This window comes from Physeter macrocephalus, chromosome 14 (genome assembly GCF_002837175.3).
Source record: "Physeter macrocephalus isolate SW-GA chromosome 14, ASM283717v5, whole genome shotgun sequence".
In the NCBI taxonomy this organism is placed as follows: domain Eukaryota; kingdom Metazoa; phylum Chordata; class Mammalia; order Artiodactyla; family Physeteridae; genus Physeter; species Physeter macrocephalus.
This window is the reverse complement of record NC_041227.1, coordinates 119,932,923-119,953,237: the sequence shown is the minus strand read 5'-3', so window position 1 is coordinate 119,953,237 and position 20,315 is coordinate 119,932,923. Positions and strand designations below refer to the sequence as shown.

Here is a 20,315-nt window from a genome sequence, read left to right as displayed (position 1 = left end):
AGGAGGTTGGGGCTTTCAGAGGGACCCCCTCGTTAGCACCCAGAACTTCATCCACTTCCAAAGAAGGGTCAGTGTCCTCTGTGCCTACTGCTTCCTCACCATTCCCGTTAAAGCTCAAACAGCCATTTATTGAGGGCCTAACTGTGTCCCAGGCATCAGGCTAGATGCTGGGGACTTAGCCAGTCCAGGGGATTTTTGGCAAGATGATATTCACTATAATGGAATCGATACTGAGAGATGGCTCTCCCTCAGCAGCAAAGGCACTGTGGGTCTGCTGATTTCATCAGAACCAGTTTAGAAGAAGGAGCACAGACTTTGGAGTCAGAGAGACCTGAGTTAGAATCCTGACTTTCCCAGTTATTTGCTTTGTGACATACAGTGAGTTACTGAAGCTCTCACTGAGGTCACAATTCATATTTGTAAATGGGGTAACAATTCCTATCTTGTCCTGAGAATGAAATATTTTGTGCAAAGGGAGGGCATGGCCCCTAGATAAAGACATTCAGGAAACGTCAGTACCCTCCCTGCTTCCCATCTTCCTCTGCTGTTTGGACATCAGGGTTATCTCCCTTACTCCCTACCCTGCACCCTGACTACCTTTCAACCCCACCCCACCGGCCACGAGAACTGCACAGGTCAGTTTGATCAGGATTGCAACACGGTGTTTTCCTTTGCCTGAGAGAACAAGACAACCTCCCCACCTGCTCTGAACATCTCCGTTTAACTGTACGTAAAAATGGTGTTCTGAAGTGTAAACTAAACCGGGTAGAAGCAGCCCTCTGCCCACTTCTGCTGGCTAATAAACACATGTCCAGAAGTAGTGGGACGAGGCCAGGCCTGGGGGTCGGAGTTGAGCTGGAATTCCAGCTCAGCCACCCACTATCCAGGTGCCCTCCATGCAAGTCAATTCCCTTCTGAGTCTCAGGAGCCCTTTGACGTACAAGTTTTGGGATCATTACTCACTGTGCTTAGGGTTCCTCTTGCATTAGTCCCTTCTTCCCTGGTTCTGGACCTCAGCAACCTCTCCGGCCAGAGGGTGCCCAGGGGAGCAGAGCCCGTGGACACTCCTGGCAGCTGGGCCTACAACAAAAGCTTAGGAGAGAGGAACACAAGGCAGGAAGAACGCAATTGGATGGCCAAGTAGAATAGGAGAACATAAATAAAGGAAAGAGGGACTTCCCTGGTGGTCCAGTGGTTAAGAATCCACCTTCCAATGCAGGGGACACAGGTTTGATACCTGGTTGGGGATCTAAGATCCCACATGCCACCGGGCAACTAAGCCTGCACACCCCAACTACTGAGCCCACACGCTCTGGAGCCCACATGCCACAACTAGAGAGAAGGCTGTGTGCTGCAACTAAGACCCGACGCAGCCAAATAAATATTTTTTAAAAAGAGTCTGATCAACTAAAGGCTCTGGCTAATTAGGTGGCAATATCTGATGAAAGAAAGAAAAAGAAAGGGAAGAGAAGAGAAAAGAAAAGAAAAGAAAGATAAGGTCAGTCCTTACCTGAGGCAACTAGGCTAAGGGGGTATGAACCCCAAGGAGCATCTAAAATTTTCCCCACCCTGCACCTACCTTTCCAAGCCAGGGGAAAAGTCTGGCCAAGCCTGGGGCTGGTCTGGGCAGATCCCAACCCTTTCGCCTTCTCCCTGGGCTTCTGCACCTCAAACCCTTGGCTCTCCACTCAGGCAATCTGCCCTTTGAGTCCCCCCTTGTCTGCAGCACTGAGGACCTGAGACGGAAGGAAGAAGGCAGGCTTGGAGTTCAGACACACCCAAGTTTCAAGGTTTGGCTCCACCTCTTCCAGCTGCGTGATCTTGGGACAGTTAACCTAAAAGAACTATTATTTCTCCCGGGACTTCCCTGGTGACGCAGTGGTTAAGAATCTGCCTGCCAATGCAGGGGACACAGGTTCAAGCCCTGGTCCGGGAAGATCCCACATGCTGCAGAGCAACTAAGCCCGCGCACCACAACTACTGAGCCCGCATGCCACAACTACTGAAGCCCGCACGCCTACAGCCTGTGCTCCGCAACAAGAGGAAACCACTGCAATGAGAAGCCCACGCACCGCAATGAAGAGTAGCCCCTGCTCACCACAATTACAGAAAGCCTGTGCACAGCAACGAAGACCCAACACAGCCAAAAATAAATTTAAAAAAGGAAAAACAAAATTTCTCCAACATCCACATTACTGGGGAATTTTATGGCTGTCTGTCTTCTCCTGGTCTACCCCATCATGGCCACAAATATAACCTAAAAACAAGTCTGCCCACTTTCCCTAGATTCTTTCCTTTACTCCCTCTTATTGGAGGACGCTGAGAAGGGCCCTCCACTCCCAAAAGGGCCGCTGAGTTTGTATCCACTCACTTTGAGCCCAAGGCCTGGATTAGAAAACTTCCTTTGAAGAGCCTCCAAACCCCAGCTTCTTCTTCCCCAGGGAACAGAAGATAATTACCTCATGACCCCTTCCAGGAAGCAGGACATGCAGACTTCCTCCCCACGCATCTAGTTTGGAGGTGCCTCCCAGTTGGAGGAGTCACCACAGTGATGCCCACAGCTAACAGCAGGGCCCCAGAGCAAGCTCAGAGCAGGAGGCTCACAAATCCAGTGCCTCCAGGATCCTCACTGGCTCCTGTGTCTACTCAGGAGGCTTCAGCAGGTCAGAAACAAGCTGGCCAGTGGAGGCTGAGAGAGGGGCAGAGGTTGGCCTGAGGCACCGCCACAAACAAGAGGGACTGAGCTGAAGGATGCAGTTCCCCAAACCTTCCTTCTACTGCCCTACCCAGCTGGTGCCAGAGCAGGCAGAGAGGGATGTAACATCACCCTGCGACATCACCCTCTCCCAACCTGGAGGTGCAGGTCCTCTTAGCCTGTCTCCTTGCACTGAGGACAGGGCAAGCCAGGAGTCGAGGGCTGCTCTGGTCCACAACTCTGGCTGGGCCAGCAGCTTCTGCATCCCTCTCTTCACGAGGTCACCTGAGGCTTCAAGAGGGAGGTCCTGACTCCCAATTCCCAACTCAGGAAGGACAAGCAGGATGAGGTTTTCTCCAGTCTCCGTACTTGACCCTCCGAATGCAGGGCTGGGCCCAGTTCCTGCCCACAGTTGTGTGTGGCCCTCCCAGATCCTGACTGAAGGCAGAGCCTCCCCTGGCAGAACAGAGCCCCGCATGCAGGTGGCTGCACCCAGCTGGCCCGGCACCCGCACTCCAGCTGCAAGAGACCGGCCAAACCCTTCCACAGCCCCCAGCGAAGCAGCAGCAAGCACAGACTGGGGCACCAGTGGCTGGTGACCAGCATTCTTAAGATGAAGTAAAACAGTAAATATCAGTGCATTGCACATGAGCTAAGCTCTAGTCTGTGAAATGTGCGTTGGGTTGAGATGTTAAGGGTTTCTTTTTGCGGCTTGCCATCAAAGAAATTTGAAAAATACTGCTGTTGAAGACCTGGAACCAGCTACACAGTCTCCCTGGCTGTCCTTGCCCAGCTCCGATCTGCTCACTCCCTGACCAAAGACCTGCGTCCAACACACTGCCCCGACCTCCTCCTCGGTCTCTCATCGAACGTCTCTCACCCACCACCTGTCCAGCCCAACTTCCCCTTCCAGGAACTGTGCTTCAGCAGGCCAACGACCCGACGTTCCTTCAGCCACGCCCTGGGCTCACACACACAGACACACACACACACACACACACAGAGACACACGACAAGGCAGAGAAGTAAGGGAGAGGTGTTCAAGGTGCTGTGAGAGCCCAGAGAAAGGAAGGCTGCAGGGGACGCTTGAGCTGAGTTTTCAAAGATGCTCAGATGACCAAGTCCTGGAGGCATGAGAGTGCAGGGAGAGATCTAGGCATGACAGACACTTCATGGCAAGAGCACAGAATGGGTGAAGGACGCTTTGCTGCAAACACTGCCCTTCCTCACTCTCTTTCATTCTGCCTGTCTTTCAAAGCCCAGTTCAACGCCATCTCCCAAATCCCCAGGAACCTCATCTCACTCTTATGGAATTCATCAGCTCCAAGCTTGCATTTATTACATGTAGCTGCTAACTGATAATGCAGGAGCCAAGTCTGATGTACCTTTTTACATCCCACGCAGCCTAGCCCAACGTATTAGAAACAGAAAGCTCTCAAGAGAAGTGTTTTGGGTGGATGCATATGACGCTTAGAGCTGTGACAACTGTAGCTCAGTGTGTGAGTGCCTGGCCCAGGGTCGCAGAGTATGCAGTCTTCACTAGGAGCTCTCCTGTTGTCTTATCAGATACCAAAACCAGGTCCAGTTTTGTCTGGTTCACGTGAGCTGAGGAGCAGGGATAGCATTAAGGTTGTGGGTAGGGTTCTGGGAGTCTGTAGATGCGAAGAAGCAATGGCTCCTGAAATTAATTTGTAGGGAAAGACCTTCCTTTTCATGCATGCCCTTCTCTTAGGGCATAGGGCTGAGTCTGACTCTAGGACAGTCTTCTAGAAACAGGCCAGAGCCCACCTGCACTGGAGGGCCCTCTGTCTTGCAGACACCTCTCCAAGGGCCCCTGTGACTCAGAGGAGGCATCTAGCAACACCCTCTGCTTTTTACTTTTTCAGCTGCTGAAAACATCTTTACATCTCTCACCCCCTTCAAGACTTACAGTGACCATGAGCAGTTAAGGCAAATGGTCTGATTCCCACTTGTCAATTAGGACACAGGAACAGGAAGTTACAGATTTTTCACTTCCTCATCTACAAAGCAAGATGACACGATAAGAGGGTTTAGGGAACCTGAGGCAGGAATGTTCTGGGAAACCATGGCCCCTTCTTCCCGCCTAACTTCACTTCTAGCTCAGGACAGCAGAGGCAGGGCTGCTGCCCAAGCCAGCTGGGTCTCCAGGTAGATTTCTAAGGGCTAGTCCCGAAGGAGGGGGTACTCAGTGAAGGGAGCCCCAGGGCAGTGGAACCCAAGATTAGAGAAAGATATGCTTCCGGCTGGGCGCCAAGGTGCAGCCTTTGGCTCCAATGTTCTCTGCCCAAAGATGGCACTCAGAGAATCCACCTCACAAAATGTTCAAGCCTGCAGTCCCTCCCCTTCGATCCTGCTCTACCTCCCTACTACCAGTCGCCAAATCAATCTGGGCTTTGGTTTCCTCATATACAAAATCAGCGAGATGCTTCTATGAAGCAACACAGCTGAGGAACTTCTCCCCAAAGAAGCAGTGCGAGAGCCCCTTCTGTTTGTTGATACAGCCCTCTGCAGCTCCTCCCCCAAGCTGCCTTGGGGGTGCAAACGCTGGGACAGCACAGGAGGCCACCACAGTGGCAGGCTGTGCCTGGAGGCCAAGGAGGTTGAGGTCACCACAGTTCTCTGGCCAGGCACTTACCGCCACACCCAGGCCTGACCGGTGGCCCGCCGCTCTCTGACCCCTGCACACCACGGGGTCTCTTGCCCAGCACCACACACGCCCCCTCCGCCGGCCAGCCTGTTTCAGGCCCTGCGAGCTTCCCCGGCACAATAGAGCTCTTTATTCCTTGCCCCTACCATGTCCCAAACCTGCTCCCGGGCCTGCCTGTTTTCCTAGCCTCTGGCAGGTTCCCCCAACCCACCCACAGAGCTTGGCATCGGCCGGAGTCCCACCTCCTCTCCCCACGATCTCTCTGCAACTCTCGCCTCCCCAGAGCCCTTCCAAGGAGCTGCAGCTCAGCCCCAGGATCTCCTAGGCCCGGATCCAGGTTACCAGGCTGGATTCATAAGCAGACCCAGGTCTCAGTCCTCCGGCAGCCCTGGACCCCTCAGATAAAAGAAAAATGTGATAAATTAATTCACAAGAAGGAACTGATGAGTTGTTACATATATTTTAAGAGAAGGCCAAAGGTAAGAAGCTTTGCCTGAAGGAGTGAATGATTCTTGAGTATATTGTTAGGTACCAAGGCACCAGTATAAGGGTATAAAAGGGCATATAAATGACATCTGGTCCTAGGACAGCCCAGAGTCTAAAGTAGATTTTTATCCCCAACACAAAAAATAAAACAAAGCCATCTCTGTCTTCCAGCTGGGTGAGTTTAGACAAGCCCTGAGAGCCACCCTCCAGCTTCCCCCTTGCTGGGGTGGGTGATAAGGTCAGTAGGGCTTGTGACCTTCAGTGCTTATGCCATCTGGGAGACAGATAATGGGAGGGGGCAGCTGAGAACATACATTCTGAACAGGTTCCCAGGTGATGCTGATGCTGCTGGACTGGTGGCCACACTTGGCCTATAAAGCGCCTCCTCTCACACTCAGCCAGAGCAGTCTTGGATGCAGGGTAAGAGAAGGCTGCTGACCTTGTAGGATAAAGGTTGATATTGAATCTCAAACCAGAGAGGAAGGCTACTGAAAGGTCTACATCATTACTCCAGACAAAATCTCCTGACAACCTGGAGAGTAGAAAGGCTCTGAACCTCAACCAGCAAACTTGGGAGTCTCACTAAATCTTGTGATCTTTTTCAAACCACATTTTTTTATTTCCCTCTTATGTGCCAGGTACTTTAAATACCTTATTTCTACTCCTCACTATAACCATGCAAAGAGATATTCCTGAAGCTTGCAGAGGGGGGATTTGAACCAGACCTAACTCTAAAGCCCAGGCTCTTAACCTCTAGGTGATTCTGCCTTAAGAAACTAAAACAGAACAGCTAGTTTGTGCATCATGTCTCTCTCCCACTTAACCCCACGCGGATTTCAATTACAGACGAAGAGGGCTTGAGTGATTGGAATGATGAGTAATGGAGAGAAGGAAAAGATTCCCAGAAAGCAAAAGACTGCCAAAGGTGGGTCGAGTTAGTTGTAAACTTCGCCTTCTTAGGAGCAAGGAGCTGGACCCAAAGCTTGCTTCTAGCTCTAGGATTCAAGGAGATGACTATGTTTAAGGAGAGTTATTTTCTAAATTAAGAAACACAAGAGCTCCTTGACTGCTAATCTTCTCAGCTGGAGGAAAACCTGTCCTTCCTGGACTAGAAAGCAGGCAAGAAACAAACCCTCTAAAAAAGACAGCAGATGTGTCCAGGTCAGCCACAGAGTGGGGTGCGTGTGGCTCTGACTGGCGATTCTCTATTTAAAGCTGCCCATGTCATGATGGAAGATTCAGAGCCCAAGTCCTTCTCCTCGACCCCTGCATTCCATCCCTTCCTGGGGCCCAGTGCCTTTACCCCTGAATGGTGAGCTCATGGTCACAGCTGGGCCTTCCCCATTCTGTTCATTGCTGTATTCCCACCCACAAGCCTAGCTGTTGGCACATCAGGGGTATAAAAGATGTTGCATGAATCCACACATTCCCATCATGCCTGCAACGTCCACTGGGACTCTGCCAGCTGCCAGGGTTCCTCTAGCTATACTCTAGGTGGTAAGGGCCCCGTTTGAAGCTGGAGAACTAGAGTAAAATCAAGAGGCTGGGAAATTCACTTCTTAAAACTTATTTTAATATTTTCCCCACCCCCCAAATTGGGAAAAGCCAAAACAGTCTGGCTGGATTTAATTACAAATTAGTACACATTTTTTTGTCATTGTTTAAAGTAAATCAACATTGTGGCAATGAGGGATTATCCTTGGAAAAAGTGAAACCCATATTAACAAAATATGTCATGGAAGAACTCTACTTAGTGATTTCACTGGTTACTTACAAGTCTAGAAAAGGTCAACATTCTGCATGTTCCCTGGGGCTTATCCATGCAGTGGAAAGAGGCCTTGGCCAGACTCAACCAAGCCCAATCAGCTCCAACCAAGCCCTAGACCCAATAAAAGCAAGAAGAGAGGGCATCCCTTCTTCAAAATGAGGGCAGAAAAGGTAGATCACCAAATAAAGTCCTACAGCTTCACTCATAAGAACTTGGGGGAAAGGAGGCAGGAAGTTAGAGGGAAGTCTTAAAGATGCAGCATTCCTTCATCCTTAAAAGAAAGTTAAAAATTAAACAAACACTTCAAGATCATTGAATGAGAGGGAAAAAAAAAAAAAAGAGAACGATAACTTAATTATCTTGAGTAAGTTTAAACATGGTCTCAACTTCGTCCATCTCTTCACGTATACAGACACCATCCTTTCAGTGTTGTGCTCAACCTTTGAGACCCCATGGGTGCTCTGCTTAGCAGCTTGAAAGTAATGGTTTAAAAAAAAGGTACGATACACACATGTGTATAAATATATATATTGCAATAAAATCTCTTTGGAAAGCTAGGGGCAACAAGGACTCTGGAGCTGACCTCCTTCCCTTCAGAGTTCCACACGACAATACACCCACGAACCTCTCTCCAATTTGGAACACTCCATCTTCCCTTAAGATCTCCTGACACTGGGGAGAGTGGGGCAGGTCCACAAAACAAACAAAGGTACTAGAAAATGTGTCACTACTGGCATTTTTCACATGTAAAAGAAATACTAGTCATGAGTCATTTGAGAGCTCTCTACCCTTCCTGACTGCCCTCCCCCTGCCTAGGGAACTCACACGCCTGAATGCTGCATCTTTAAATATTTCTGGCTGAGCCCTTTTGCCACATATGTCAGTAACATTCCAAGCTGGCTACCACATGTTCAGACTCTGGCCTCCTTCCCCCTCTACTGTCGAGTGCTCCGCTGTTTCAAGGGCACGGTGGGGCCATGCAGCTCCCATTTCAGCTCCATCTTCAGTTGATCATACATCTCAGAAACAACCAAATTTTTAAAAAATTAGTTCCAAGAGAATGTTCATATTTGAAATACCTATTTCCTTTGAGATTATTTTTTAACTTCACTCAATGAATCTATTAAAGTGAGTTAGACAAAGTGTGTGTGTGCACATGCACACACAGACACACACACCAGCACACACCCACAAAATTTAGGGGTTTGGAGGTTGTTTCCTGCCAAAAGATCTAACAGAGGAAAGCTTATGTGCTGATCAAGTTTTAATATCATGGTTAACAAGAAATGTACACCATTTAGCAAGCACACACGAGACTGTGGGTAGGACTCCTGATCCCTGGAGCACTGGGCTCCCCAGCCCATTTTTTGCCTACCTTTGGAACAGTTTCAATAGTTACTACATTCAGAGAATCCAAGAGGACTGCATGGACAGATGAACCTTTATTTAAAAAAATAGCACTTCAAATAAATTAAAAGGGACAACCGTCAAGTGTTCAAATTGTGAAGAAATAGTTGAAAACCTAGAGAGACTCCAAGCTGCAGAGTTCTAACCTCATTCTTTGTCCAATGGCAAAACCCCACACATCTCAGTACTCCCACTCAATTTTTTCCCTACTGAGATGAGGGAAGCAATTGCAAACAGGAGACCAGACGGAGGAGAAAGCTGCATCTGACTGGAATGAACATTGCCACGTACTTGCTAATACGGGTTTCACTTTATGACCAAATGTATTCTTTCAAAAATAAAAAACGGGGGAGGGAACTGCATGTTTTTAAAAACTGAAATTATTTAGGGATAAAACACTAACTCTAGTGCCTTTAACGGGCAATAGCAACTTTTTTCCTCCGAAGTCAAACACCATCCCCAGCCGAGCCTTTGTGCTACAAGCTTGTCAGGAGATGTTACCTAAACTTTATTAAAAGAAAAGAACAAGTTTAAATATAGACACTGGACTAGCCCAGTCTTGTATTTTCAAGTCCACATTCTTCATCTGAAGCACTGCATCAGGGACCCCCCCCTGAGTCTGCATGTTTTCAAGTTCACAGTACATGGAACCAGTTTTTCTTTTTAATTTTTTCCTCACTCAGAGCAGCCACACGCAGTGGCCGTTGACGCCGGAACCTAGGGCGGGGCCTTTTCCTACGAGGCCTGGCCAGAGCTGCCCAAGGTTTCTCCTCAATGAGAATCGATGCTGTCATGCTCTATGGATGGGAAAAAAGCAAGAAAATAAAAGCACCTGGTACAGGTTTCATGAGATCCATTTGGATTCGCTATGTTCCAAACCCGCTGCTGAATGCCATTAGTCCACTTTGTGTGTGTTGAACAGTTTGTGGCTAGGAGTGGGTCTCAATTCGAAGAACTGTTATTGGACGCCCCAGAGGTTGATGCAATAGCAGCTCCAGCAGGGCTACTTGTGGAGACTGACTTTCGGATGTGAGGAAGCAAGTAGGGGTCACAGGCCAACTGCTGGACGTCGATGCGGTCCTCCTTTCGGTAGGCCAAGCATCGTCGAATAAACGCCTGAAAGGAAAGTTTCTTGAAGAAGCCTGAAGCAGATAATCCTGGCACCCCAAGAGGGAACCCAGGAGGTTCTGTAGCAGCTGCCAGGGCCCAGAGCAAACGTCTCCTAAAGAGAAGGGGCTTTAGGGCCTTGCCCGGAAACCACTAGGCAGACCCAGGAAAGACATGCCAGACGCAGCATCTCTCTGTGGCCACTGGCTCCTTCCCCAGCGAAGGTGGCTGAACCATTCCCGAGGGGGCACGGGGCATGACCTCTAAAGATCTCTGTCCCCGAAGCACAAAGACCAATGCAAAACTCCCTCTCTCTGCCTTGGCTGATGGGCATGGGCACAGTCTAACTTCATAGTTCTGCATCTACAAACCACGGTCTCATGTGAACTTCCTGAGGAAGTGGAAATTGTAGTGACAAACTATCACCACGTGCGGGGTGAGGAGACCAACACTGACTAACACTACGGTGTGTCAGAGATGGGTAAATGCTTTCTCGGTGTATCTTATTTTTCTCTGAAAGATCATCAGGCAAATGATCAGGCACTACTACATCTAAGTAGTAAAGGAAAACCTGAACAGGACTTGTCTCCTCAAGAGTACTGCAGACATAAAAACTTACTGATTCGGAATCCTAATTCACTACCAAGATGGAGGTTTCCTTTGTGCTAGGTACGAAGAGCTATGTAGCCTCAGTTTCTACAATTTTAAACACAAAGGCCCTTACATAGATTATCTGTCTTCTCCTATTTCTTAACCAGACAGTTCTATTTAATCACAGCCTTACAATATAATTATTTTAAATTGAATCAATTTTTAAAAATCTAAAATATTATTATCCAACGTCCATCCTTTACATTCGGGTGGTAATGATGCCTGGATGTAGGTCCATTGATCGTAGCAGATGTACCACTCTGGTGCAGGATGCTGACAGGGGGAAGGCTGTGCATCCGCGGATGGGGTGGCTGCGTCAGCAGAGAGTATATGGCAATGCTTTATTTTCCATTCAGTTTTGCTGTGAATCTAAAACTGCTCTGAAAAGTAAAGTCTATTTTAATATATCTAAAACATAAAATGAACTACTGATTTTCTATTTTTTTCATGTTTAATTAATAAAATCCCTGGTTTTTCAAAAGCAAAGACACCTACACATAGTTGCTTTATTAAAGCATTTGGAAAATAACAAATTCACAGAAATGAACATAAGGATCCTTGGCCTTTAAAAATTAAGCTTTCTTAGTGAGATACCTGGAGCTGGAAGGTTTTCTTGGGATGGACACCAATCAAATAAACTCCTTTTGCCTTGAACTTTCCCTCTACACAACTGCCAGGGCAGGGTTTTGAAACAGCAATCAGATCACAAAGTTGCCCTGATTAAAACCTTCAACTGTCTTTCATCAGTTTACAATCTATCCTGCTGCCTCTCCTACTACTCTCCCCTCTGCTCGGCCTGCTCTGTGGAGCTGCTAAGCTCACACTCACATCTGAGCTTTATTCACTTCTCTCTGCTCAGAATATTCTTCTCCCAAATCTATACATGGCTCCCACCTTCACATCAGTCAAGACTGCTCAAAAAAGTCACTTCATTACTGAGGCCTTCCCCGACCATGCCATCAAAAAAGGGGGTTCCCCCCCTCTACTCCCTTACTCCGATTTGCTTTCTTCAAAACACTTATCACCACCTGAAATGTATTCATTTTTAGTTATTGTTCGTCTCACCTAGTAAAATGTAAACTCCTTAAGTATAGGGACCTTGTCTGTGTAGTTCACTGCCACACAGTCACAGCTCCTTCCACTACCTAGAACAGTGTCTAGTACTTAATAGGCACCCAATAAATTTTTGTTGTGGGAAGAGATGGGAAGAAGAAGGCAGGCGTTGGACGAATTACCCAGAGAAATAATAGAGAAAGCAAAGCAGACATTTCTGCTGGCCAATGGGTCGAAACTTACCTTTGCTTCAGGTGTTACTACTGGCTTTGGCGGGAACTGCACTTCAGTAGCTTTGAGGATAGTATTTTCTTGTAGAATGTCTTGCTGGGACTGGTTATGGCCAAAAGGCTATCATATAAAAACAAAACAAACAAAGGTAGGCCTCTGGTTAAAATTAGAGAGAACACAGACTTCCCAGGTGGCACAGTGGTTAGGAATCCGCCTCCCAATGCAGGGGACACGGGTTTGAGCCCTGGTCCGGGAAGATCCCACAGGCCACAGAGCAACTAAGTCTGTGAGCCACAACTACTGAGCCTGCGCTCTAGAGCCCGCAAGCCACAACTACTGAGCCCACGTGCCACAACTACTAAAGCCTACACACCTAGAGCCTGTGCTCTGCAACAAGAGAAGCCACCGCAATGAGAAGCTCACACACCACAACCAAGAGTAGCCCCCGCTCGCCACAACTAGAGAAAAGCCCACACGCAGCAAAGAAGACCCGACGCAGCTATAAATAAATAAATTAATTAATTGAGAGAGAGAGAACACAATTCAAAATCAAAGAGAAAGGAAAGGAGAAGACACATCTCAACAAGAACTGCTAGAAGGAACTTTGGAGATGATCTCCTCTAATTCTCTCATTTTATAGATAATGGATGGAAAGGCTCAGAGCTTAAGTAACTTGCTCAAATTCCAACATCTAGGTTAAGGCAGAGCTGGGACCAGAAGCAGCATCTGCTATATCATAACACCTCTGCTAAGCTTTGCTTACAGCAAAGATAAAGAAGATTCAGAGCAGGAACCAGCAACCTCTTTTGCCCTGAGTGACACCGTGGGCTTAAGCAATATATATGTGTGCCACTGACAGACCCGAGACACAGATGAAGAAATGGAAAGGAAGTGAAAGAGGAGAGGGGTACCGACAAAGTGGGAAAAAAAAAAAGTCTGGGCTACTCAGTGAGTGGCTTCATCTGTGCCACAAATTGCTATCTTCTAATAAACTCCTAAAAAAGATAAGTTCACACTTAGTGTCATCTCTACAGTGTTTCTACTGAGATGATGATTCTTTCTAGATAACCTCTACCACCATTATCAGCAGCACTTCCACAATATCAGAGTATAAATAATAATTAACCCCTATTAGTTCTGAATAGTTTCCCCATGTTAGATAGGTACAATAAAGAAACAAAGCCCAAGGAGAAGTTAAAGAGGAAGCTGAGGTCTGAATTAAGAGTTTGGTCTGGAGATTTTAATCAAAATATTAGGAGTCTTGGGCTTCCCTGGTGGCGCAGTGGTTGCGCGTCCGCCTGCCGATGCAGGGGAACCGGGTTTGCGCCCCGGTCTGGGAGGATTCCGTGTGCCGCGGAGCGGCTGGGCCCGTGAGCCATGGCCGCTGGGCCTGCGTGTCCGGAGCCTGTGCTCCGCAACGGGAGAGGCCACAACAGAGGGAGGCCCGCATACCACAAAAAATAAAAAAAATAATAAAAAAAAAATATTAGGAGTCTAAGGGAGTTGCAGAACTCCCAAATGGCTTAAACCCACAGCCCAATGGGGAATGCTAAAACACACAAACACACTGGTAGCAGAAATAAGAATATAAATATACAACTGGATCCCAATATATACATTTATACAAGATATTATGCTCACAAGGAAAACACAAATGTGACAATTCATTAGATGTAGTTTACCATCTACGTTTTTACTTACACAAATAATATATCACCTTTACCAGAAGTAACAGACAACGAGTACTTTCTGACATCACCTCCCCGGTACAGAAATACAAAGCATGCTTTTATTAATAAAAGCTCTAACTAATAGGGTGGTTGGCAATAAGAAGCCTTGCAGATTTTTCAAGTTTCAATTCTTGGGACCCTTAAGAATGGCTCTTGGGAAGACTGTATACTTTAGTAAACTATTTCATATATTTCCCTGTACATATTATCAGAATCAAAACATAGACTGGATCTGAGAACAGCAAAAAATGCACGTCTTCAACAGCCCCGCAGAGTTCATTAGGTGCCCTGGGACTAAAAATTTCTGCTTATGCATAAAGCTTTTATAATTAAAGTCTGTATTTTCTTCAAACCACAACTTCCAGGATTCCATTCTGTATAACCCAATGATTAACTCCAAGAGAATAATCCACACAATGCCACCGTGTACATGCACCACCTAAGACAGAAGCCACCACATCCAACCATCATCATTACCTTCCTTCCATAAAGACACTGGTAGAAGATCACACCCACTGACCAGACGTCAACTTTATTTGAGATCTTTGGTGGTTCTTTCCCAACCACAAAACACTCTGGTGGTAAATACCTAGGACAAAAGGGAAATAAAAATTCTTAGAAGAAAGACTGTATAAATCTAAGACATTTACAAAAAGGCAAAATAAAGACCCTGTTAGAAATAAAAATATCTGAATCTTAACAGTTGAAAAGCCAACTTAGACCCAGCTGGATAAAGCAGATGAAAAGACACTCTAACTTAAGGAGGCAGCAATGTCCTATTATAAAGCCTTAAAATACATGTTTCTTATTTACGGAGAGAGGTGAATATTCTCCCTAGTTCCTACTTTACCCACCCCAGCCTCCTTTCCCAGTGCTGTGCCTAATATAAGGTGTCATTCAACAAGTTTTTAAAAGGAGGGGGAGCACAAAAGAAGTGTACTCCCTTTTATGACAGCTGCAGCAACAAACATTAAAATACAACTAGAAGTGGTGTGATTTCCTTTCAGGCTGGCAGAAGAAGATGTCTCCAAAATAAATCACTCTTTTAAAAGTCCAAATGAATTTAGGACCCAGTACAAATCTCTGAGGAGAGTGGCTATTCTGTCTTCTTAAGGTAGCCTCTTTTGGAAATCTAGACCAAAAATAACTACAATTATAGTCAATGGTGACATTAAAGTTCATATTATGAAAGGATATTTTACATTCCCTGCTTTAAGGGTGATCAGGGGCTTATGGAAGACTAACAAATAGTGCATAAAAAGCCAAACAAACTACTAGTTATTAGCCCAACTCAATCCTCATCTGAATTCCTTCCTTCCCCACCCACCCCTGGCTTCTAAAAGGACTAGCTGGACAGCCAACCACACCAAATTGTATGGTGTGGAAGGTAAGTGCCTCTTAGCATTTAGGAAAACAAATAAATATGTTTCTCCTCATTGCCTGGAGTCTTCACCATAGCACAGCTGGAAGGCAGAATTCTGAAGATAACAGATTGATTTCTGCAGATTTCATGCTGGCAAAATCAATTCTGTGAAAAACTATTATAAACCCCACTGTGCTTCTGGTATAAAAATCTAAATGTATAGCTGGAAGGGAATCACAAGAGTTGAGAGGCAGAAAATGTTCAGATGATGGGCTTTTTTTTTTTTTAAAGAAGTTTAGTTTCACGTTGTTCCTTTTTATTTTTAACAGTCATTTTTAAATGATGAAGACCACTGACCTAGATACCTAGATTATTATTTCACAACGAAAGCTTTTACCCAAACTCACATTGAAACGTGAAAATATAGACAGAGAACTCACAAAGGGGGTTGGGGGAGAAAGGCAAAGAAATAAAAATATAGACAAAAGAATCTATAAAAAGAACAGCTCTTCCAAATGCCACTAAAACCTCCCTGAACCGTAAGTTTTCATGGTTCTTGATTCTTTAATATACATAACTTAAATATGATCTTGGAAAAATAACAAATAGAACCTTGATTCTATAATGATTTTTTTAATGTACTTATAACTTTTTGGTGGAAGTAGTGGGGAAGAAGTTCTTGCTTGTGATGAGGAAGAACAGAGGTTGTTGGACTTATCCAAATGCAGAGCAATAATTTGGCCAAATAGACACTGTCCCTTAATAGTACAAATCTGGCATATCACTTTCTAGGACTCAGTTTCCCCATCTATAAATGAAGAAATACACTAGTTCTTCACCCAAATAATAAGCATTCTAAGTCCCTATCAAGGACTCTGGGAGGGAGAGTAGAAGACAGTTCTAAGACACTACACTAAATTGTGTTTAAAAAACAAATATAGTTGCATATGCCATCATGATAAAATCCTCATAGCGAAAAATGATTCTCAAGGCCTAGTCTAGGGGTTACTTATTTAAAAGTAGTATTCCATGTAGAAGAATTCTGGAACAACCAAATGCCGCAAACAATCACTTAAAATCTGTTATGTCGGGCTTCCATGGTGGCACAGTGGTTGAGAGTCCACCTGCTGATGCAGGGGACATGGGTTCGTGCCCCAGTCCGGGAAGGTCCCACATGCCGCGGAGCGGATGGGCCTGTGAGCCATGGCCGCTGAGCCTGGGCGTCCGGAGCCTGTGCTCCGCAACGGGAGAGGCCACAACAGTGAGAGGCCCACGTACCGCCAAAAAAAAAAAAAAAAAAAAAAAAAATCTGTTATGTCCTCCCATTCTATCTGTATGTCTCTGGGACATAATACGAGGATGACATATTGAGGATGGTGATTATAAACACCAATATGGAGACTTTTTAAACCTTCATATAAACCCATAAAATTAATTTTCTCAGTAGCTCCCTCTCTACTTTACTCTTTATTATGAAAAAAAAATCTTCAAATATGATCTAAAGTAGAAAGAATCGTAAAATGAACCCCAAGTAAACATCATCCAGCTTTAATAATTGTCAACGTGTGGCAAATCTTTGTTCGTATACATCCCTCTCCACCTCCCCCAAACAGATTACTTTGAAGCAAATCCCAAACATTATATATTTTTATTTAAATTCCAACCACTGAATTTTTTTTTTTTTTTTGCGTTGTATGCGGGCCTCTCACTGTTGTGGCCTCTCCCTTTGCGGAGCACAGGCTCCAGAGGCGCAGGCTCAGCGGCCATGGCTCACGGGCCCAGCCGCTCCGCGGCATGTGGGATCCTCCCGGACCGGGGCACGAACCCGTGTTCCCTGCATCGGCAGGCGGATTCTCAACCACTGCGCCACCAGGGAAGCCCCCAACCACTGAATTTTATAGCTTAGCAAATACAGCAATAGGCAGCAATGAGATAATTAATTTAAACATGAAAAATCTTTACCTTTAAAAAAGAACAAGCTATCAAATGAAAAGCTAAAATCCAAGTTCTGGTGAATTTATATAGCAGAGGTATAGACCTGCTTCCAGAATTTCCAACAACAGATATTTTTGTATCATTTACTGACAGGAACCCACAACAACCACCAAGTGAATAAACACTGTAAATGTAGCTTCTATTTTAAACCTAGAATCTCAAAGTTTTAATTTAGGGACTGATTTTCACTATAGGTACCATCTCCACAAACAATATGGAGCAAGGGAAAGTTGAAATTTTGTGTACATGGTGTTTCTAGCAGGATATGATCGAGTCTTTCTTTAATATGATGGGAGTGGTAAGACCAGGACTGATGTCCCCCTCCTTCTCTGTCTGTTTCAGATCAACAACCTCATTCCGAGAGAGTCACTAATCTGCTAAGGGCCAGGGCCCTTCAGTCTCAAACGTGATTTGGCCAACTGACCCTGGGGTTTAACAGTATGTATTCCCCCTCCCTTAGTGCTACTGGAGGCTCCTCCATGTTCAGAATTACACATTCCAATGTATGGCTTTGTGTCACCACCGCAGAAGTGAAAAGAAAGTTCTGGTAACATGCCTTTACAATCACAAAGTCAAATGCCTGAGCTGCAGGTATCTTTTATGGTTCTCACTGTCACAAGTTATACTCGGCAGAGTAAGACAGGGCATAGAACAGGCAGGCAGAGCTATGGGGTGGGGTGGCTGGGGGTAGATGAGTGACAACAGATGGGAAGAAATGTGGCTCAAAACCTTTTAGAGGTGCTTCCCTGGTGGCACAGTGGTTGAGAGTCCGCCTGCCGATGCAGGGGACACGGGTTCGTGCCCTGGTCCGGGAAGATCCCACATGCCGCGGAGCGGCTGGGCCCATGAGCCATGGCCGCTGAGCCTGCGCGTCCGGAGCCTGTGCTCCGCAACGGGAGAGGCCACAGCAGTGAGAGGCCCGCGTACCGCAAAAAAAACCCACAAAAAACAAAAAACAAAAAACCTTTAGAACGTGGCTGCCAGAAATGGATAAATTTCTTGGTAAACCATGCTCGTGTTTTCCTGTTTAGATTTCAAGGGATGCTATGGTTATATTACATCCTAATCTTCATAACTCCTTAGTTCTTGAGAGTCCACCATCCTCAGGCAACTCTAAAAACAAACCCCTCATCCCATTAACTCATGAAGAGAGAGACCTGCATTTGAAATTCTGAAAAGAATTTAAGGCCATTCTTTACATACACATAAGAAACCTCATTCTCTATCTACTCAGTAGGGGCAAACCTACGGAGGAAACAAACAACTCAAACACCTGGCCACACATAATCTTTTTCTCAATGGTTTTTCAAGAACAGAAAGAAAAATTAAGACAAATTCATGTAAATACAAAGAGTCAAACTGTTGAAAAGACAGTAAATATTTGGAGAGGAAAGTCTCCTATGGTATACAGCATTTTTGCCTAAGCAGACAGGATGTAGTTTAATTAATAATTACCAACACTTCAGTATAGCACAGCCACATCTCCATCAGCCAACTTGACAATCTCCCAGGTACCTACCAGTAAGTACCAGCACCTTGTGATGTTAGCTCCATGCCATCCACTGAATTGTAGCTATCATCATCCATGATCTTGGAAAGACCAAAATCTGTGATTTTTATCTCTCCACATGCTGTACCATTTACTAAAAGAATATTACCTAAAAAGATAAAAATCTTCATGAATAAAAAAGACTTACTAATTAAAATAAACCAAGGTAATAACAGGCAAGAAGAGGACAACTGAACTGAAACTCTTACATATAACAGCAAACATTCAAACCTCTGGAATAAAACGATCTGGACTCTGGATGCTAGGGGAGAGTTGTAAGCGTCTGGCGGCAAATTTCTCTTTTCCAAGAATCACCTGCTTAATGTGCCAAAACCACCACTATGAGCAGTGGAAAAAAGTAATTAACTAGCCAAAGTAAAGTATCACTTCTATGGTTGGTCAAAAATAGTGGGAAAGGGCTTCCCTGGTGGCGCAGTGGTTGAGAATCTGCCTGCCGATGCAGGGGACACGGGTTCGTGCCCTGGTCTGGGAAGATCCCACATGCTGTGGAGTGGCTAAGCCCGTGAGCCGTGGCCGCTGAGCCTGCGAGTCCGGAGCCTGTGCTCCGCAACGGGAGAGGCCACAACAGTGAGAGGCCCGCGTGCCGCAAAAAAAAAAAAAAAAAAAAAATAGTGGGAAAGTTACATCCGAACTTTCAGTAAGGATCTCTTAACCACCCTGTTTAGGACAGTAGTTTCAGGGGGCGGAAAAAAATCAAAGAAAACATACAAGGGAATCTAAGCTAGTACCACAGTGCCACCTACAGCTCCTGGGGCAGAAAAATGTAACGGATTCAGTGACAGAAAACCCAATCACAAAATAGCCATCTTTTAAAAAAATCACTTCATTGTGATAAATTTTTTAGTCATTTGAATTATACTAGAACATTAAAGAATAGTGAATAGTGAGATTTAACATGTAGCTATCAGAAGAGGAAAGCAAAGTTAACAACTGTGCCCACCAGGAGGTAAATGGGAATCTTCCCAACACCTAAGCTCAGCTGGTTAGAGCTGTCTACAGACAATATAGGCAGACTTCTAAGCAACAGCTCAGAATGACAACAACAGACAGAAGTAAGAAGTCTAACTGCTCTCTACTCGACTGGTGACTATCAAAGTTAGATAGTAACCATGAGAAAAGATGGAAAATTCCACTCGGAATTTAATGAAATGGGAGGCATATGTGTAAAATAATTTGTTAATGTGGGGGCACTTATCAGAGAGACTTGGAGTAGAGGAACTGCTATGCAGTGTGAGTAATGGGAAAATACAAAACCGAGCTTGCCAGAGCAGTTCTTTCTTAATCGGACTGACATCATGAACTGCCCTGGCTCTAAGACAAGGGCATTGTTTCTCCAGAGTATTTAATATGACCCACCCTCCTAAACCCAGTGCTGTGTGACCGGGACTCTCTTATTTCCACTACCCAGGCAATTTAAAGTCAGATGTTATTAGGCCTTCTTGGTCCCCGGCCAAGTCCCCTAACTTTATAAAATTAAAAGTCAGGGCTTCCCTGGTGGCACAGTGGTTGAGAGTCCGCCTGCCGATGCAGGGGACACGGGTTCGTGGCCCGGTCCGGGAGGATCCCACATGCCGCGGAGCGGCTGGGCCCG

General features: G+C 45.7%; 1 protein-coding gene across 4 annotated transcripts in view; it reads right to left on the bottom strand.

The window, feature by feature from the left end:
- Nucleotides 1-9,040: 9,040 nt before the first annotated feature.
- The window catches only part of TLK2 (tousled like kinase 2), a 108,572-nt gene continuing 97,297 nt past the window's right edge, over nucleotides 9,041-20,315 (bottom strand). For 3 of the 4 annotated variants that reach the window (XM_024130106.3, XM_024130110.3, XM_024130108.3), the window contains 4 exons: nucleotides 18,674-18,812; nucleotides 14,274-14,385; nucleotides 12,079-12,186; nucleotides 9,041-10,140 (listed from right to left, as the gene is read on the bottom strand). In XM_024130106.3, the coding sequence (XP_023985874.1) occupies nucleotides 9,967-10,140; nucleotides 12,079-12,186; nucleotides 14,274-14,385; nucleotides 18,674-18,812 (533 nt within the window). In that variant the 3' untranslated portion in view covers nucleotides 9,041-9,966. The other variant, XM_028498446.2, reaches the window with a different exon arrangement.